Source organism: Gallinula chloropus (genome assembly GCF_964237585.1).
Source record: "Gallinula chloropus genome assembly, chromosome: 3".
Lineage (NCBI taxonomy): Eukaryota > Metazoa > Chordata > Aves > Gruiformes > Rallidae > Gallinula > Gallinula chloropus.
The window spans coordinates 86,244,323-86,263,236 of record NC_140087.1 but is presented as its reverse complement, the minus strand read 5'-3'; the positions used below and the strand labels follow the sequence as shown (position 1 = coordinate 86,263,236).

Sequence of the window (18,914 nt, the reverse complement as noted above, 5' to 3'; positions counted from 1 at the left end):
CTTCAATAAAAGCTAATGGGGGCTATAGAAATGCTTGAGCCCAGACAATTAAAGCTTTTGAATACCGTATTTACTCATTTTTTACATTTTTTTTTATTTAGAGAGGGATGGGGAGAGTGTTTGAACTGGATGCAAGCTTTTGAATCAAGTTTCTTGACTGTCACAACTCACTGTATATGGCTTATACTATGGAATAGTCTCAGAGCACTTACTGAATTCTTTTGGGATAAAACATAATTGTGTTCCAGGAGTTCACCTCATACGCCTGAGCTGTAAGCAAGTGTTCAGTCCACAGGATCAGACCACAGTTAGCCCAAAAGTAAAGAACAAAAAAACCCAAACCAACAAAGCCCACCCCAACAAAATTCCTAGCCCCTACCAAAGAAACAGAACAAAACTAAAATCAAAATCCAGAATACAGACCAAAAAAAAAAGCCTTAAAAATATAAAAGAATCTACATCTTTTCCAAAATATTTAAAATAAATTTTTAAAAAGCTCCAAGCCCCAGACTGTCCTAAAGAAATCCTTGACAGTGCATAATGTGGGCATCTGGTCTACAGATCAAGACAATCTGCTCTTGAAGACACAGGCCATACAGGGCTGAGTGTTTATTATTTGCAAACAGTTTGCAAACTTATATATGTAAGCACATTACTTTAATTAAGACATAAGAGACCAGACTGGAAACGATTCAAACATGAGCATGGGGTACTGCAAATGCTCTGCTTTACAACAGAATACAGAAGAGAAAAATGTCACATCCTTTTTTTATGATGTACTTGTTATATTTCTACTGACACGTTAACATAAGCAAGGATAATATGATTAAATTATTCTGAATTGTGCAGTCATAAAGAATTACACATGACTCAGAACAACTGCAAATTGGAAAAAACATCCTCTAATTCCAAGAGGAGAAACAGCATAAGATTCTGGCTTTCTACCTAAAAAGAGGCTCCTGGTCATTGGAGATTCTGATTCACCAAGATGTTTTTTGCTGGTTCTACTCCATTATCACTGACTATGTCAAGGGCAGCCCCTATATGTTGTCTTCATCATTAGCCAAACTTTATGGTTTATTCTTGTCTCTTGTAAGCTCCATAGTTGGTGTAGCTCTAGAAGATGAGTTTTTTCTCCCGTCACTGAGCTGACTCGAGCCTGAAGAGCCCCAGCCTGTTTGAGCAGGCTAAGACCACAGCAGGGAAGGTGGTCAGTCAAAACCATGGAGACAGCTTTAAAACTTCTTTGAAGTAGGTGGAACATTCACCAAGCTTTCAGTGTAATGGAGCAAGAACCCAAAAGTAAAAGCACATAGGCATCCCCATTTTTGTCAGATAGAGGTCCATCAGACTCCATTTGATCTGATTCTGTTCCATTCATACAAGCTGCAGTATTTTGAAGTTGTCCCTGCTCTGAGCAGAAAACTGGACCAGATTAACTTCCAATCTGTATTATTGTGATTCTCATTCTCAGTTTCCAATGTACTATTAGGGCACCTAAAACCACTGAGAATCAAAAAACCCCTCAAAGCTGCAAAACATCTTTAAGAAAGGTAAGTGTGATGGGAACATCTGACAACTGAAAACAGACAGGAATAAAGGAGAACAAGCACTTCCAAAAATTAGAGACAGAAAGCTAGCCAGATGAATATGAATTGCTCCTTTTTCCATGTGAGAGAAATCATTATGACAGCATCAGCCCAGCCTTTCTACCTGGCGTGAAATCTCAACTAAAGCACACTACATGTGGACAGCTAGCCAGCACTTTAAGTTGCCTTTGTTAGCTTTTTTATTGGTTTATTTAGTAACGGAGGTAGGATCTACTTTAACAATTCACTCAACTGGAGCAGATGACAGCTTGAAGGAGTTGTTGCGGAGGCTTTTCAAACCTTTCATCCATAGGCCTGCTACGCAGCACACTCGGACTGTGGCTCACCACTTAATTCCCATGCACCAAAACCTTTGAGAGGCCATAACGATCACGAGGAAAGTGAAAACAACTGTGGGGGGAAAAAAAAGTCACGGCTCATTTATTCTGTGGTCCCAGATGGAAGGTTTGCAACCTGAGAAGTTAATTTCTTTGGTGATGATGGGACTGTGCACTTAGTAGTTATTAAGAGAATTCCTTTCAATCAGTAATAACAAATTTTTTTTGGTTAGGGTTTTTTTTTGGTAACAGTCCCAGATAGCCTTCTCTCAGGCCAGACGGTGCAGAACGGGATGAGAACTACAGAACTACAGGCTTCCGCTAGACCTTTCCCCTGTGACAGCTACTTATGCCAACAAAAGGAAGCTCTAAAAAGAAAGCATGGCCTTGGGTTTGCCTGAATAAGTATTTCCCAGCCTCTCAAGAAGCTGCTCTGTATTTCTCTGAGTTGCACTCTATTTCCTTTACAGAAGTGTTGATATCTCACAGATAGCAGCAGAGGAACCAAAGACACAATAGCCTCTCTTTTTTTTTTAATAGTATTCCAAAACTTGTAGGATATTGCCAAGAGACTTGGATTTACGAGTTTCACAGAGAGATCGTGCACATGTGCTATGTGTGTGCAGATAGTTCTCCTGCTGTTTAATATAGAGAGATGGTAAATAGTTAGCTGAATACATGAAATCTCTGACTGCAGCACATACCAACAATAGTAAACAAGTATCAGGCTGAGTAACTGTCCTTCTTCCTTGAGTAACTACAATGTAAGTCCCCAGACCACTGGGCCTTGTTCTTACAGTAGACTTAAATCTCCTTGACCTCTGCTGGAAGAACAATGTGACAGAACACAAAAAATCCTGAAGATTACTGGAGAGTGGAATATATAATCAGGGACAATATAGGAGAGTCTACTGGGTGAGCCAGCCAGGGGTGATGTTGTGCTGGATCAGCTCTTGATAAATAAAACAGAACTGACAGGGGATACAATATCAGTGTCAGCCTTGGGTGAAGTGAGCATGGACTAGTACAGTTCAGGATCCTAAGGGGAGTGAGGAAGGCAAGCAGGACACTACGGACAGGGCTTAAGGCAAGGGCAAACCACCCCTGATCAATCTATAGTAAAATGACTGGATTTATGGACCAGGGGTGAAAGCTGATGCCATTTATCTCACCTTGAAAGTATGGTTTTCAAAACTGGCTTCCAAAAAACCCATGGACCCAAGTTGGGATAGTACAGTCAGGTGGACAACTAGCTGGATAAAAAACTGTTGTTGGGTGATAGGATTCGAAAAGAAACAGTTAATGTGTCATACTCCACCTGGAGGTCAGTAACAAGGGGAGTGCCTCAGAAGTCTGTAATGAAACCTGTCCTGTTTAGCATCTTTATCAGTGACCTGGAGAAGGCAATGGAGCATGCTCTCATCAGGTTTGCAGATGACACCAAATACAGGCAGTCATGAATACACCCAAGGCAGGGCTGCCATTCAAAGGAAATTAGCCTGGAGGTATGGGCTGACGGGAACATTATGAAATTCAACAAGGACAAATGCAAAGTGCTGCAATCCAGAAAGGAAACAATACAGGCTGCAATGATTCAGGGTAGCATCAGACTGACTGGATGAGGAGGAGCAGGTCTGTCAATAAGGACCTGGGGGACTGCAAGCTGAGCAGAAGCCACAGGTGTGGACAGGCAACAAAGGCAGCCAACAGTATCCTGAGCTATTTTAACAATGGCATCGCATACTAACAGGAGCCTAGTTGGATGGAATTGATTGTACCTCTCTACTTGGCACAAATTAGACCGCATCTATCAGAGTCCAACTTAGGACCCCCAAGTCAAGAAAGACATCAACAAGCTGGAGCGAGTTCAGTTAAAGGCCACCAAGATGATCAGGGGCTAAAGTACATCCTCTGTTAGGGAACTAGGCTTGTTCAGCCTGGAGAGGAGAAGGTTTGGGGAGAACCTCATAGCAGCTTTCCAGCACTCATGCAGAAAACAGAGCCAGACCCTCCACAGCAGGACACAGCAGAAGGACAAGAGACAACAGGCATACGATAAAACAAGAGAGGCTCAGATTTGATATAAGAAAAAATAGAAATCTTCCCATGAGCACAAACACATACATATGTTGCCCAGGGAAGCTGTAAAGTCTCTCTCCTTAGAGGTTTTCAAGACCTGACAGGACACAGCCCTAAGCGACCTGTTCTCACTCTGCATCTGACCCTGGTTTGAGTAGGAGGTTGGACAAGAGAACTCCTGAGATCCTTTGCAATAGGAAACATCATATGGTTTTAGAATAATACTCCACTCACATTCCCCATGATACTGCAAGCTCTTTCTACTGAGTAGCTACTATTCAGACAGTGATCTTCATAGCTTCAGGAAAAAAAGGGTCATTTTGGGGGGTTGGACTTGATCACTTGAGGTCCCTTCCAACCCCTACAATTCTGTGATTTCAAGCAGCATCACAGTTTTTATCACCAGACACTGGAAATAATCAACCTAATGTTGAGGAATGTCAGGTACTTTCATTTCAATTTATTTGTATTATTGCTGTTCCTGATGTTACTGTGAGTCAGGCATGGGGAGACAAAAAAGAAAATTCATTTCCTACAACTGTGTAAACCAGCTGAATCCAGGCCAGGGCAGCAGAAAGCCTTATTGAGATAGGCCGACTGCAGTGCAATAAACAAGAAAATGTTCCACAGAAGCAAAGTAACATGCTTTGAAAAAACTACACAGAGTATGTCAGTGCACAGACTAAACTGGTCAGGTTAAATCATGGAAAAAGCTTATGAAAATAGTTGTTTTGCAAGTTCCTTAGCATGGAAGACTACAGGAGAGGGAGTAATTTCATTTAGAAGGTATTCTTTTAAAACCCAGGACATGCTGTTGTGATTATTTTGAACCCTTCAGGCCCATAAGCCACAACTGACAAAACTACTTACTTATTAACTTGCATTTTCCTTTACCTACTCACAGGGAGTAGCAGCATACACAATCTAGAGAGGATGGGACTCTGTTCACACTATGAATCAAAAGAATTGTTTACAGCCAGAGCAGGTTGTGCTCCTGCAAACACGCATGAGGTGTTGCAAAGAGAAATTAATTTGCCTATAAAAACATATATTGTCAACTGAAGAAAGGACGGGAAATGTAGGGAAAATTCCTGCTCAAGCCATGCCATCTTCAACACAACCTGGATTTCTCACAGTGCTAGTACTTGGATTCTAACACCCAGAGCACCAAAATGGGATTAAAGAGGTTATAGTGGTGGTTGGGTTTTGTTTATTCTTATTTGCTGAGGCTAACAGATGCACTGAATGCAGAAAAGATTCACCATAACTGATCAGGCTTTGGTTTTCTACATCATGGCTGTATTATTGCTCTGTTCTCCATGAAGCAGCTTCACCTCTGTAAAGTAATGAAGTGTAAGAAAGAGGCTTCTATGTATGTGCCATGTTTCCTTATAGTATCTGAAAGGCTATTTCTTTGTATTTAAGTAAATAGATGCATGTAAGTATTTTCCAGGGCCAAAAATGCTTAGCATTGTATGATTGAGGGCTGCAGCACTGGCCATTTGGAGCACAGCCATTACCCTTCTGTAGCTACTTATATAATTAAGTATTTTCAGGATTAGGTTCGCAGATATTAATTCATCATGTAGGCTTCCTGGTCACTGCTGAAATCCCATAACTGAAAACAGGAATCTATTTTGAAGTAACAAATTAATACAAAACATGGAAGGATTAAGATACGTAATTCAGTATTTTGTCATCAAAATATATTCACCTTGCTAATTGTTAAACCTTCATTATCTTTCAAATACAATCTTATTTTTTGGGTATTAACACTACAGAAGCATAATTCCTAAGAATCTAATAACAACTGATGTGTAAAGAAAATGTATGCTGTATCATTCTGTTTAGAGGAATACATGTGCATTGTTGTAGCATATTTTAGAAAAGAAAAATGTTAAGAAGATATCTTTAAGGGCAACAGGACACCACATAAGGTATGGATGGCAGCTTTATTCAGCCTTTGGACATTTTCTGTGCAGGAGGCTTTCTCTAGGGAATCAACACCATCAGAATCATAAGTGTGGGAAAAGAGTTTATTGCAAATTTTTATCACCTCTAACTACCCAATAGCTAGTAAAGTCTTCAGATAGTTAAAAATGCCCTTAAGAGAGTCACCCTTCATTCACATCTTTTCATGAACTTAAGTGCTGGAGATGCGAAGTCCAGCTTCCCGAAGAAACAAGACTTCACCAAGTTAAAAACTACCAAACAGTGGTCAGCTGAAGGGGTTTTCTTTTCCTGCAGGAAGAATTGACCTCAGCTTCCTCAAGCATTCAGCTGATAAATACTGAACACTTTCTCACCTCTTCACCCCCCTCATTTGAAATGGATGTAACTCTTACCCACGCTGCCCAGAACCAGGAGGCTTAGAGGAGGCAGCCAAGGGTCAGCTACCACTTCATCTAATTGGAACTAATCTGCCTGTGGCACAGCATGGCCTGAAGCCAGGAGCAGGTTTAGCTACACAGACGGATCACTTCTTCCTGCCTATTCAGATCTTCCTTTCCCTCCCACAGCATTCAGCACAGGCCACGATTTGCAGACCTGCCTAATGGATTTTCATGGATCAAGCAACTTGCACATGCAGGAGACCACACATCCACGAATATCCTGTCAACTTGTAATTGCAGTATGGCAGAAGGTAGAATGCTATGGACAAAATAAGCTCTGACTGTACAGATTAGACATGGGTCTACTTCGATGTGACTTTGAAAGAAGTAGCAGCCTGCTGACTGATTACTGAAAAAAACTAGGTAATTCCCCCCATGAAGGAAAGAAAACTTGAAGTAGAAACTAGATTATAGCAGTACAAAGACAACATAGCAAAACATTACCTGAAATAACTAATTATACAACACCAAGTACTTTATACTAGTTTTTATCCTCAAAATTTCTCCAATGTTGCTTGCCTTTTCAGATGAGAAAACTTAATGACAAAGATTTAATAATCACAAGTGCATGACCTAGTTTCCAGTCCAGTGCCCAATCAACTACAGTATTTTGTCTCCCGTTCTGAAGTAGAGCTCACTAATTACAGGGGGCGGGGGAATGTGTGTACTCATACTCATTACATAGTTCTGAATTAAGACAAAGAAAGCTTCAATCCTATGTTTAAGGATTTGTGAAGTGTGCCTCAAAGCAAACCAGAAAGGCTGTCTGCTGGTGACACACCTCATTTAAACTGCTTAGAACATTATGATGACTAAACTCTGCTTTCCTGTATCCATCTATTCTTTTCACCTGTGTTTTCCCCACTTCATTCTTTACTGCAGAATAAATATAGAGCGCTCAGTAACTATAAAATTAGAAGAAAGTTACTTCTTGCCATACACTAGGCAAAAGTAAGAACTCTACAAAATAACCTTAGTATGAAGGATGCATTTCTTCAATCTACAGGTTTGGGTTTGGGCTTTCTCCCTAAGAATTACACTTCAGAAGGAAGCACTCCCTATTTTCTACTTGGAGTTTATCCACATACTTGGTACATCAAACAGCCTGGCAGGATAGCAGGGGCTCCAGTTTCACACAGACTCCTGACCTGGAACACTTTTGCTCTTCTGGCAAATGCAAGGCCAGTGGCTACGAGATAGAGCCGGACCGGTTATGTTTCCCCTGGTAAGATGCAAAGCAAGATGTTCTACTTTTCCTGAGCTTGGATAAAGTGTTCCTTTCAAGCAGCTGCTGAGGGTGTGGGGTGAAAGCCACCTTCGTTGAAGGAAAAAAGCAGTACAGTAAGACACCTTTTCTGAGACCCGTTTACACTGACCCACTGAATATATTTATTCCCACATAAAATCGATGTATTTAGTGCAACCAGCACAGTGCAATAAAAGAAAGAATTTGTATGCACTATGCAGTGTAAAAAAAACCCATCAGAATTATCATGCTATTTTAAGGGCCACTCCTTATTTCTTTACTCAACCCTTGACTGACCTAGTAAATAGCCATGCCAAATCCCCTTTCACATGAGCAGTGGAAGGCTTTATCCAGCCTTCACTTGGAGAAAGCAATGTAATTGGTAAGCCTCATCCACAGAGAATTTGGCATGAAATCTTGTCTTAACAAAAAGCAACAACACAAAAAGATCTCATATGCGTGTTAGGGGCAAAGATGCAGAAGCATCATCAATGCCCTCAAAAGACATCTACCTACCAACTAATACAAAGAGGCTTTCTCCACTTCAGATACACTGCTCCTGTCCAACCCCTCCAAAAAATACAACCATCATCCTGGACTTGAAGTGATTTAACCCAAAACAAACACTCAGCACTTCACTGACTCAGATACTCATTCTATTTTAGCCCTATAGTGTTCTCATATTCTGACTTCCATTTGTAACTATCGAGCTCCTTTGTCCTATTTAGGCAAAGAGGCTTTACTGCCTCTTCTGTAAATAAACCTCAACACACAAATCTGCTTCCTAAAGCCAGATATCTAGAGAAAGAAACAAGGTAAGTCAGCTAGAAACTATTACTGAAAACATTACAACATCCTTTATAATCATCACTCACATCCAGAACAGATTTAAGGCAAAGTTTGGGGTTTTTGAAAGTCAAATATATCTTTGCCTTTGTGGGAAAGGGAATGATGTATTTCATAACAATTATTGTTCTTTCGAAAAACAGGGTTTTTGTACTCTTTATCTTCATGCCAAAAGCAAACTTAAAAGTGTATCACTCACAGGGGACAAGAGAAAGAAAGCTAAACTGCGATATCCAGCTGAACTGGATGCCAAAATCATTTAATACCGCACAGCACCTACACAATTCCAAAGATACAATCCATTAAGATAAACTCAGGACTGAAGAATGAGTTAAGTGAAATTAAGTTACATTGAACCAAAGGTGTTTGCTATTTTTTCAAACCTCTAGCAGGGATACTTAATTTGTGAATATATATATTTAAAAAAAAAGAGGCAGAACAGTGACTTTAGTTTTAACATTATTAAAAGAAAACTTGTTAAAAGAAAAGAAGTTTTTCTAAGACAGCAGCAGGTAACAGTTGCTATTTGAACACCTAAGTTAAGTAAAAACCTAAGCATAAACATGCAATGACAGAACATATTGCTGTTCTGCACCTTGTTTGTATTTTAAGAGCAAATGAACAATCACTTTGCTTTCTGAACTCTTCTACAAGACAGGCACATCCTGGCATATTTAGAATCACAGAACCATAGAATGGTCTGGGTTGGAAGGGACCCCAAGGATCATAGGGTTACAACACCCTTGCCACAGGCAGGGACACCAACCTCCAGGCCTGAATCTACACAAGGTTACCCAGGGCCCCATCCAACCTGGCCTTGAACACCCCCAGGGACGGGGCATCCACCACCTCTCTGGGCAGCCTGTTCCAGCTCCTCACCACTTTCTCTGTAAAAAACTTTCCCCTAATATCTAATCTAAACCTTCCCTCCTTTAGCTTTAATCCATCCCCTTGTCCTGCCAGTGTCTACCCTTTTAAAAAGTTGATTTCCCTCCTGTTTGTATGCTCCCTTCAGGTACTGGAAGGCTGTATTTGGCTGAGAGCCACAAGTATTTGAAGCGTGAGAGAACAATGATGCTTTTTTTTTTTTTTTAATCCCCCACAGTTCTATGTTATATATTCTTTATGTATACATAAAGTGTTTACTCTGCACTTCCTCAGCTTCCTCTGCATTGTAAACAACCTCAAGTCCTGCACCGAGTGTTGTGTTTCACACAGGAATAGGCACTAACAGTATCCAAGTAAACTGCAGACACTGATTTCAACAGAAAGCATTCAGTGGCTGCCTGAACTGCCTCCAGGGTGCCCTGTGACCTCCGCCTTCTAAGTCAGGATTTTTCCTTCCTGAATTATGCAACAAATTATGTTAGCAAAGCTTAAGCTTTGATAAGACTAAAACTTGTTTTCTTATGCATTTAATTCAGGTTCTCTTAATTAAATCTTTAAAAAAAACATGCTGAGGAATATGCATAAAATAATTCCAGTATTAAATTAGTTTGGAGATCTTTGTTTAACAGAAACACGTTTGGCTTTTTCCATGGCATGTCTTTTCTCTGAAATCACTCAGAGATTTGGACTATGCAAAGTCCTCTTGATTACTCAAAAAATAAGATAATTAGACTACAGTCTCAGATAGATTGGACTGGCCAAAAAATGCAGAGGCCTTAGAAGCACTGGGAAGAGCCCCGGCCACACAGCACCTCACCAGCCAGCTCATGCCGATGATACAACATCTGGGTTGTGTTTGCAGAGGCGTAGCTGCTGCGCCCACTTCTGCAGAAGCTAACTCTGTGGATGGCCATGGGGTATGTTGGCAAAACCGGTGCTTTCCCTAGTTATACAATAGCTTTGGATCTCACTAAACCTCCTGCTGAAGACAGATGATCCTTTATTCTCAGAAGCTGTAAGGCGGAGGCTATTTCCTCCAATGATGGCCTTGGTGACTTCACTGGAGAAGTTTTTTAAAGCGAGTTCATGAATCACCATGGTGTGTATAGCAGCATGATCGAATACAGCACTGTTCATGAAATCCAAGGGATCCTTAATTTACACCCATTTACAATCTGGTTAACTGATGCTTGAAGTATCTCTGCAACAACACAAAGGAAAATACAATTCTTCTAATTCAGTTCCATGCACTACAGCCACGATGATAGGCCTGTACACACATCTCTGGGTTGTTAGAAGTCCACAACTACTTGTCACACTGTGACGGGCTTCACTCAGTGCTAAAAGAAGATGATGAATGCATGAAGATGGATGCACATTCATTATTCACCAGCTGGCACTTATCAGGTTGGGGGTCCTTCCTCACTCTGCACCCGGACACAGGAACAGAACCACTCTGCTCATTTTCATTTTTTTAAAGCATCTTATCCTGTCCGACATTATAAAGTGGGGGGGCAGGGAGGAGGATGGGGGGAGCAACACACGACACACAACAGCAAAAAAAACATTAGAGGTTTCACCACATGTCAAATGTCCCACTGCAGACAATTTCTTCTTTAAGGCACAGAGGAGCGAACACCTTGTTACACAGACACACAAACCCAACCTTTGCCCCCTTTCCAAGCCATGAAGCAGTGGCCCATGGCCACCAGAGCCTGGAGCAGTGAGACCTTGTGCGTGAGACCCCATATCAACCCCTGCAGGCCTGAGCTACGGAGGCAGCAAGCAAGTCAGGTACACCACTCACTGGCGCGTGCACAGCAACAAGGGGAAAGGCATGCCAAGGTCTTTGCCATATTTTAACTTGGGGTCACAGGCTAGTAAAAAACATTGCTGTCACATGCATTTCGCTTCCTCCTCCCCTCGGAGAGAGGAGCAGGGCCAGGGGAAGGAAGGCCTGTACCTCTTTCAGCCACAACTTCTTGATTTTTCAGAGGCAGCTCGGTATAAGAGGCTGATTCAGCAGGATTGGACACATAATGGGAGAAATGCACAGTCAGAACCTCTGTACTCTGAGATATGCTTTCTGCAGGAAGCACAAATATTTTCTGCAGCTTAATTTACCTAGACAGAGGCACAATTTCTCAGCAGGCTCTTATCCTACTTGTTGTCAGCATCCATCACTAAAATTAAATTAAAAACCCCATGTTCTGTGCCATTCCAGCATCCGCAGGAAACTTAGTGTAGAACTGCATTTAACCCGTTCGAAATACACAAATCCTCTTTGCAAGGTGCTCTGTGCCAGGATTAATGTTTCTATTCAAGTAGCATTTATAACCAGTCCGCGTAGGATGCCTCAGTCTAAAGAAGAAAGGTCAACTTTGTGTTCAATTACTGACACTCACAAGAGCATTATACAACTGAGAAGTAATTTTAATGCCTAAAACAGCTTCACGATTCTAGGTTTCAGCTCGGGTGGCCACTCAGAGATGTTCAGTTGCTATTACTGCCATATAGCTTCCTACACAGCTTCTCCTTTATTTTATTTGCTTTTAATTCAAGTCACAGAACTTTTTTTCCTAACTCGCTGTCTCAGCACTCTTTTTCATAACTGCAAGCAAAGGACCAGAGGCCAACAGGAAGAAAAGAATCTACCACCAACCACAGCAATTTACCTACTAGGTCAGGAACAAAGTACTGGGAGGCAATGAATGCTGCAGGCTGTATACACAAAATAGAAGAAGAAGGTAAGATAATCTGACTGAAATGCTTTCTGCTTTTCCCAAGGCTTTTTCCTTATTAATAGTATGTGGGAGAAACCTGCCTTAAAGAAAGAAAGGTGGAAAGAAGCACCAAATTAATTTTTAGAGCCCTGTCACATGTAGTGTAAAAAACCACACTCAGAAATCATACTGCATCGCAACTCCTCTCTCAAAGCTCAAGAAGGTGACTTCAAGAAGGGAGAATACAGTGGCGATGCCATAACCTCCTCACCCAGCCCTGTGGTACCCCCTACTACCCACCACTCGGCCACTGCTGAGCTCACACCCCTGCCCAAAACCCAAAGATACAAGGGAGATGCACTTCTGCCAGTCTACAACTTACGACTGTGATTGTTAAAGAGCAAACGTCTCCGATACGAACCAGCCTCACACTTGAAGAACCTCCTGGTTTAGGTTACCAGTCCACAGAACAGCAAGTCCTGTGTCACAAACCCCAGTAATAGATCAAGAAAGCAATGCTCACGAGGCACACATGCAAAACTGAGACAAGTTCACTCTAAAAGGTTTCAAAGACCAGACTGATCTGGCTTTTTGTGCTAGCATAACCACTACACCATTTAGTCATCAGAGACCAGAAAAACAGCATGTGCTTACACATATCAAGATCAGAACTGTTCTGCTGGGTGATCTGATGGAGATAAGAACCAGGAAATATTACTGTTAAAACCTACAAAGTTGTGAAGGGCAAAAAGTTTATAGGCAAAAAGGAGGTAGATGCCAATGTGTGTATCAGCAACTACATGGCAAAAAAGTTTCCTCATATTACACTTTTGCTTTCACATGGAGCTTCCAATCTAAAACACAGCATCACACCTACTACCACTAAATATTAAATAATCCCTTGCAATATCAAGTAACCTCCAGAAAACCCTTTTACAAATTATTATAGATACTTCTAGTAAGCAATTTGAAGGGCTGTTTTCCTCCTCCATTGCCAGCCTCATCAGTTTTCTTCCCAGAATATCTATCTATAGCTAAGGCAAAAGTAACACTTGCTGAGCACTGGCCACTGCAGAGGTCCCAGCTGAAGTGCAAAGTTTAAGATGTGAAAATACAAATGCTGCCAATGAAAGGGAAAATATACTTCTACTGTTTGGTATGTGATAAAGGAATAGATTTTTTAGAGGAGCTTCTTAAATGCTTATTCTCTTTTATGCATCAGATAGAGAAAAGCTCACTCAGAAAATGCTTCTGATTTTTCACCAAGGTTTGGGGTTTTTGAGGTCTATTACAGGGTAACCACCAAAAGTCAAAGTTGAAAGAACTTTTTTATGCGTCACCCACAGCAGTCACATGATCATACTTTCTCAAAATAAGATTTGATTTTAGTGAACGAGCTAGCTATACATGGAACATAACATATCTGTATTTCCCAAGCATTTTCTTCCCCTGGTCTGAAACACAGGGGCAAAATGGGAAGAAAATGTTTCTCTTTGGCTTAGATAATGATTCCACTTGAAATTTTAAAAAAAATTTTAAAAAAAGTTCACAATTGGTTTTTAGTAAATTAGTACACATAATCTGTATAGTCTGATAGGAAGGACAAGCATTAACCCCCTAATAAATTGCTCCTTCGTATTCTGAAAAAGCATCAGTGGAAGCATCCTTCTGAGGGATCCAGTTTGGCCACTGTCACAAACAGGACACTGGGATTAAATGGACTCTGGTCTGTTTCCGTATGGTTGCTGTACAGTAAATCCTACAGTGAGCCAGTGGATTGACAACTAACAACTAATGTCACTGCTTAGCTGAGAACCCAGTAAGAATCCAAGAGCATGACACACAGGAGGTGCTATGGATAAAACATCGATGCCTTTGCAGGTAGGATTTGGAATTCCTGGATATTCAGCAGCCCCATCAGTCAGTCTGCTCTGAAATTCAACAGTGCAACCTAAATAAAAGGAAGGCAGGCAGTCCAACAATTTACAAGCACACTAAGCAGTGATGGTAGTAGTCAGGTGCAGAGAGAGGTTAAAGTTAAGCAGACTGGGAGGGGAGAGAGCCCTCCAGCACCTAGGTTTAATAGAATCACATATTTCCTGCTCACTGAATTACTCTGCAGCAACAGCAAAGCACTCCCCCCATGGCAAAGTTTGTCAGTCAGAGAAGTGTTTAGACTTGGCAACTAATCCAGGCTATTGGAAAGTGTTTGCATATCTTGAAATCTAGCTGCTGAAAACAAGCACCTTCTGGGAAGCATGATGTGTTTAAATGATATTAAAAGGTAAAAAACCAATTAATAGTGAGATGTTACTGTTAAATGATTTGCATGCTTTAAAAATAGCACACTCATACACCACATAAAATATGAATCAAATTTATAGTAGGAATAGAACAAATGACTTTCACGCTTCCGTATGCTCTTTAAGCTGATGAGTTACAACTCCCAGCCAAAGGTTTTTAATGCAACCTATTTAAGTGAAAAGAACTGAAAACTGTATTTGTTTTCCTTGTAAGCGTTACTTACAATGCATTTAATTGCCTGAGGGGAAAAAATGCCAAACAAGTTCTAAATACACTTTTAAACACTATGGACCTAAAAATCTCAGACTACAAACTGAATTGTGATTATTGAAAGACTTGGATACCTGTCCTCATGTACTTAAACTCAGTGTGTTACAATCTGCTGTTCCTTGTGATGCTAGATGCACCGCTGCTGCTAAGATGGCACAAACCACTTAGTGACCTTCTAAAAGCAGAAACGTTTTCATATATAGACAAAACGCCCCAGCAGAAGGGGGAGGGAAAGAACAAAACAAAGGCAGCCAAATATTTTTATTAAGCTTTTCCTCAGTGAAGTTTGTATATGTTTGTGAATCACTTACAAAGTAAAACATTCAAGGGTTGGACTGGATGATCTCTTGAGGTCCTTTCCAACCCCTACAATTCTGTGATTCTGTGCTTATCATGTTTTGGATATTTTGCCATCCAGGTGGAAGCAGAGGGCAAGTGGAGAAGAAGATATTTGTGTATTTACCCTGGAATTCCCACAGTTCTTTCTCTCACCAGCCACCAAGTATAAAAAGTGATGTATATGCACTGTGTGTGCAGAAATTAAGCTTTACTGTTGGATGAGCAGGGCACTAAATGGAGATAGGTATTTAAAAAAAAATAAATGCGCATCTCCTTAATTCTTACCTCCATTTTTAAAGATGTCCAAGTATAAATAGTTCCCAGTAAAGTTTTCCTTTAAACTTGCCTGAGAAAATGAATGACTTATTTGAGTATGCAAGCCCTGAGCTTCCACATACCACAGGACACTCCAGCTTTACCTGGTGGACAGGCCAGCTGTCTTGGCTTAAGAGACCACGAAACCATTATTTGTCTTATTCTTCTGCAAGTCACCCCTAGATAGCACTGCTCAGTACTTACAGTCTACTTTTGCCAAGTATATGCAAATAGGCTATTAAAACTGGCACTGTATCCAACAAAAAGTGCTGATATCAAGGAATTGCAGCTCTTAGGGCCCAGGAGATAGCAGAAAGTTCTGGCGCTTCTGCAGAATTGCTAACAATCCCTGTACTTTAGAATCATTAAAGGAGATATTTTATCTACTTCAAGTTGAATTCTCTGCAATCTGATGCTTGTTTAACAGCCCTGGCAATTGAAAGTGAACGGGGAGTACCAGCTCCCATGCAGGGGGACAGGCCACAAGCTATCAAACAGGCAACCACGCTGGCAGTCTGCAACTTATTTGATTTTATTGACCCTATATCTGGCAATAAAATATATCTATTAGGGCTGTGTGTATATGTGTACATAGTAGGCGTAATCCGTCCACGCCCACCAAAAATCACCTCAGTCAGAAAACAGGCTTACTCATTCTTTACCAGACCAGGTTCAGAGACTTCAGCTGACTCCTCACCTCAAACTCTGCATTAACAGGGTAGATGTGGCTGGTAATGAAGAAGTACTTTTTCCTGCTGCTTTCCTGTACAGTACATACATGCTATACTATGGCTGAGGGGGAAAGGAAAAGTAAAGCCAGGAAAACAAGCATGACCCTTCCTCTTCAGCACCTCATCTCCAAGTATGCTGTTCTGAGGCAAGAGATAATGATGTTTGAGGGGGAAAAGGTAGACACGAGCCTGCTTTGTCTCTGAGTACTCTTTATGCAATGCATTTTAGGGTAACACCTATTTTTTGTTTGGTTGTCTTCCCTGGTTAGTCTGTGTCAGGCTTTTTTCCATGAATACTGCAGCTGCTTAAAAGCCATCCCAAGCAAAACAGCCTCTCATTGGTTTCTCCCTGGGAGTTTTACATTTTGGCTAGTTTTTCCTTTCACCTGACCTCAGGAGACCTTCTCAGGTCTACACACACACAGAGACACAAGAGAGCCTCTGAGGAAACTTTGTAGTTGAGCACCAAGGCTAATAAAAGCACTATTCATCTAGTTAATATATGGAGTTTTTACTGATGAGTCAACCTATCCAGTAAAACTAGAGACCTAGCTTTTGTCAGTTTATACGACTCAGCACTACGTGAAATGTCTATATGCAAAGGTACAAGTCAAGAGCACCAGAGCGAAGCATTGGAAGCAATACAAGAAAACAAAGTTGGGGTGAAGAGCTTAGCCAAGACTTCATACATGACGTGTGGTTTATCATCTACCTTTGACTTCAGTAATTTTTCATTTTGGCAGAAAATCCAGGGCCCGTTAGGCCAATAAAGCGTTCTGCTATCTGAACTTGCATCTTTATCAGAACTGTGCAAACAATTACTTCGCTTTTTCTTCCCCCCAGATTAATTTAGCATGTTTTGAAAGATTTATCAATCAGAATTGCCATTCTTAAGCAAATTAGAGACGTGACAGAAAGGTTTTGCTGTGCCATGGCATCTCTTCAGAGCTGACTGCATTCGCTGATGCACAGCAGGGGATAAGATAGAGTCGAATGTTAGAGCTGCCAGCAGAATAACGGTGATAAAAATGCCTTTTCCTGCCAGGGTATAAAATGTAGAACAGCACGAAGAGCCAGGTGTGCCCGCAGGAAACAAGGTGGGGCACCCGTGGGAAGGGGGGCTGGAAAAGGAGGGGACCAGGAAAACAGACACGGCAGCAGGAACTCGCATCAGCGCGGCGTAACTTTTCGCAGCATCCTGCTCGGGCTGCGGCTGCTTCTCTCTTCTGGAAGATACAGGAGGGGATGGCGCTGCTGCCCGCGTCGAGCTCCGCGCCCCAGGGCCCAGGCCGGCCGGGCTCGGAGCTGGGGCCGGCACAGCGCTCAGTGCCTCCCTCGGCTCCCCGCCGCCCCGAAGGAAGAGGAAGCACGGCCCGGGCCGCAGGAAGTACCGCTGCCCCGCGCCGGCAGCCCCACCGGCGTACCCAGCCCGGCGGCCGCTGCGCGGGGGCGGGCCGGCGCGGGCGCTCCCCCAGCGCTGCGCTGCGACAGGTGGCGGCGGCGAGAGGCCGCCCGGTTCCTCCGCTGCCTCGGGCCCGGCTCCGCAGGCGGCGCCCAGCCGCGGCATGTTTCGCTGTCCTCGGCAGGCGGGGGCGGGGGGAACCGGGGCAAGGGAGTGGGCTCCCGCCCTCGGCGCCCAGCAACCCCGGCCGCCGCGGCGCACCTGCCCCGCCCGCCCCTACCTTGTTGAGGTGGGGGTCGCGTAGCACCTCGTAACCCCTCTTCATGGTGACTTGCAGAGGCCGGCCGGCGTCGCGGCTCTCGACTGCCTTCCGTGCGTGCATGGCGAGGCGAGGCGAGGCGAGGCGAGGCTTGGCTCACTGCTGTCAAGTCGCTGCGGGAGCGGAGGCAAAGCGGCGACGGCGGCGGCTCCTCCTGCTGAGGTGACCGCCCGACGGGGTGGGATGATCCTGCCGGGAGGGAGGGGGCAGAGCCGCGGCACGGCGCCGCCGCCGGGAGGGGGATCACCGGGGTGCTGCAGCAGTCGCTGAGTCACCGGTAGCTCCGCGCACCCCCGGCGGGCTGGCGGGCGCCCAGGTGCGAAGGGCAGAAGCGCGGGGGTGCGCGTCCACAGCCCGAGTGGGCAGCAGTCCCCCGCAACGGGCACCGGCTCGGTGTTTGCAAGGGGTCGGCGCTCTTTTCGCGCTTCCGAGAGCCCCTCCAGGTCGCCCTGTGCCCGTTAACAGGCTGGTCTTTAATCACCTGCCGAGGGGAAATCGCGCCAGCGGTTCTCCCGCATCCCTCCGGGTTACCTGCGGGATGTGGCGTTAGCCAGTGCGGGAAAGGAAACCGCGTAACGCTGAGCAGCATCGCGTCCTCATGCAGCCCATGGACCTGCGAGCCCGGGCACTGTCACTCTGGGGGCACCCCGCGCCCGAGCGGAATTCCCCGGGCTCTTCCCGTGTATGAGTGGGACCCGTGTGCTTTAATAACAGTCAACTTTCCCTTTCATCCCATGATTAAATTATGAAATCCAACCTTTCCCGAAGGGAATGAGCTGCGTACCTTTGAGTGTGGCCAGGAGCAGCACGTGTTTGAGTAGCTTTGGGTTGCGGGGGGGGGGGGGGGGGGCAGTGTGCTGGTTTTCAGCTGCGCTCTCTGGGGTTACGCCTGGTCAGGATGGAGAGTACTGAGGCAGCGCTAACGGTCTGTACTGCTGTCCCTGAGGCTTGCAGCGTCTTCTGATACTGTTTGCCTACAGTTCATTGTGTGTTACGTGGCTGTGGCTTTATTCTTCTAAATTTCCTGTCAGTAAGCAAGAGTAATGCCCATACAGATGCTGTAACCCCGCTGGAGAAGTTCCACAGCTTTAAACGAGTGGCTACGAAAATGCTCAGGAATGAGGGGGTTTCG

At 43.5% G+C, this 18,914-nt stretch overlaps 1 protein-coding gene across 1 annotated transcript in view; it reads right to left on the bottom strand.

The window, feature by feature from the left end:
- Positions 1–17,845, bottom strand: part of ME1 (malic enzyme 1) — a gene marked incomplete at its 5' end in the record, with an annotated part of 157,869 nt that extends 140,024 nt beyond the window's left edge. Inside the window, one exon of the mRNA XM_084261321.1 lies at positions 17,744–17,845. Within this exon, the coding sequence (XP_084117447.1) occupies positions 17,744–17,845 (102 nt within the window). The remainder of the gene's footprint in view (positions 1–17,743) is intronic.
- Positions 17,846–18,914: the final 1,069 nt, after the last annotated feature.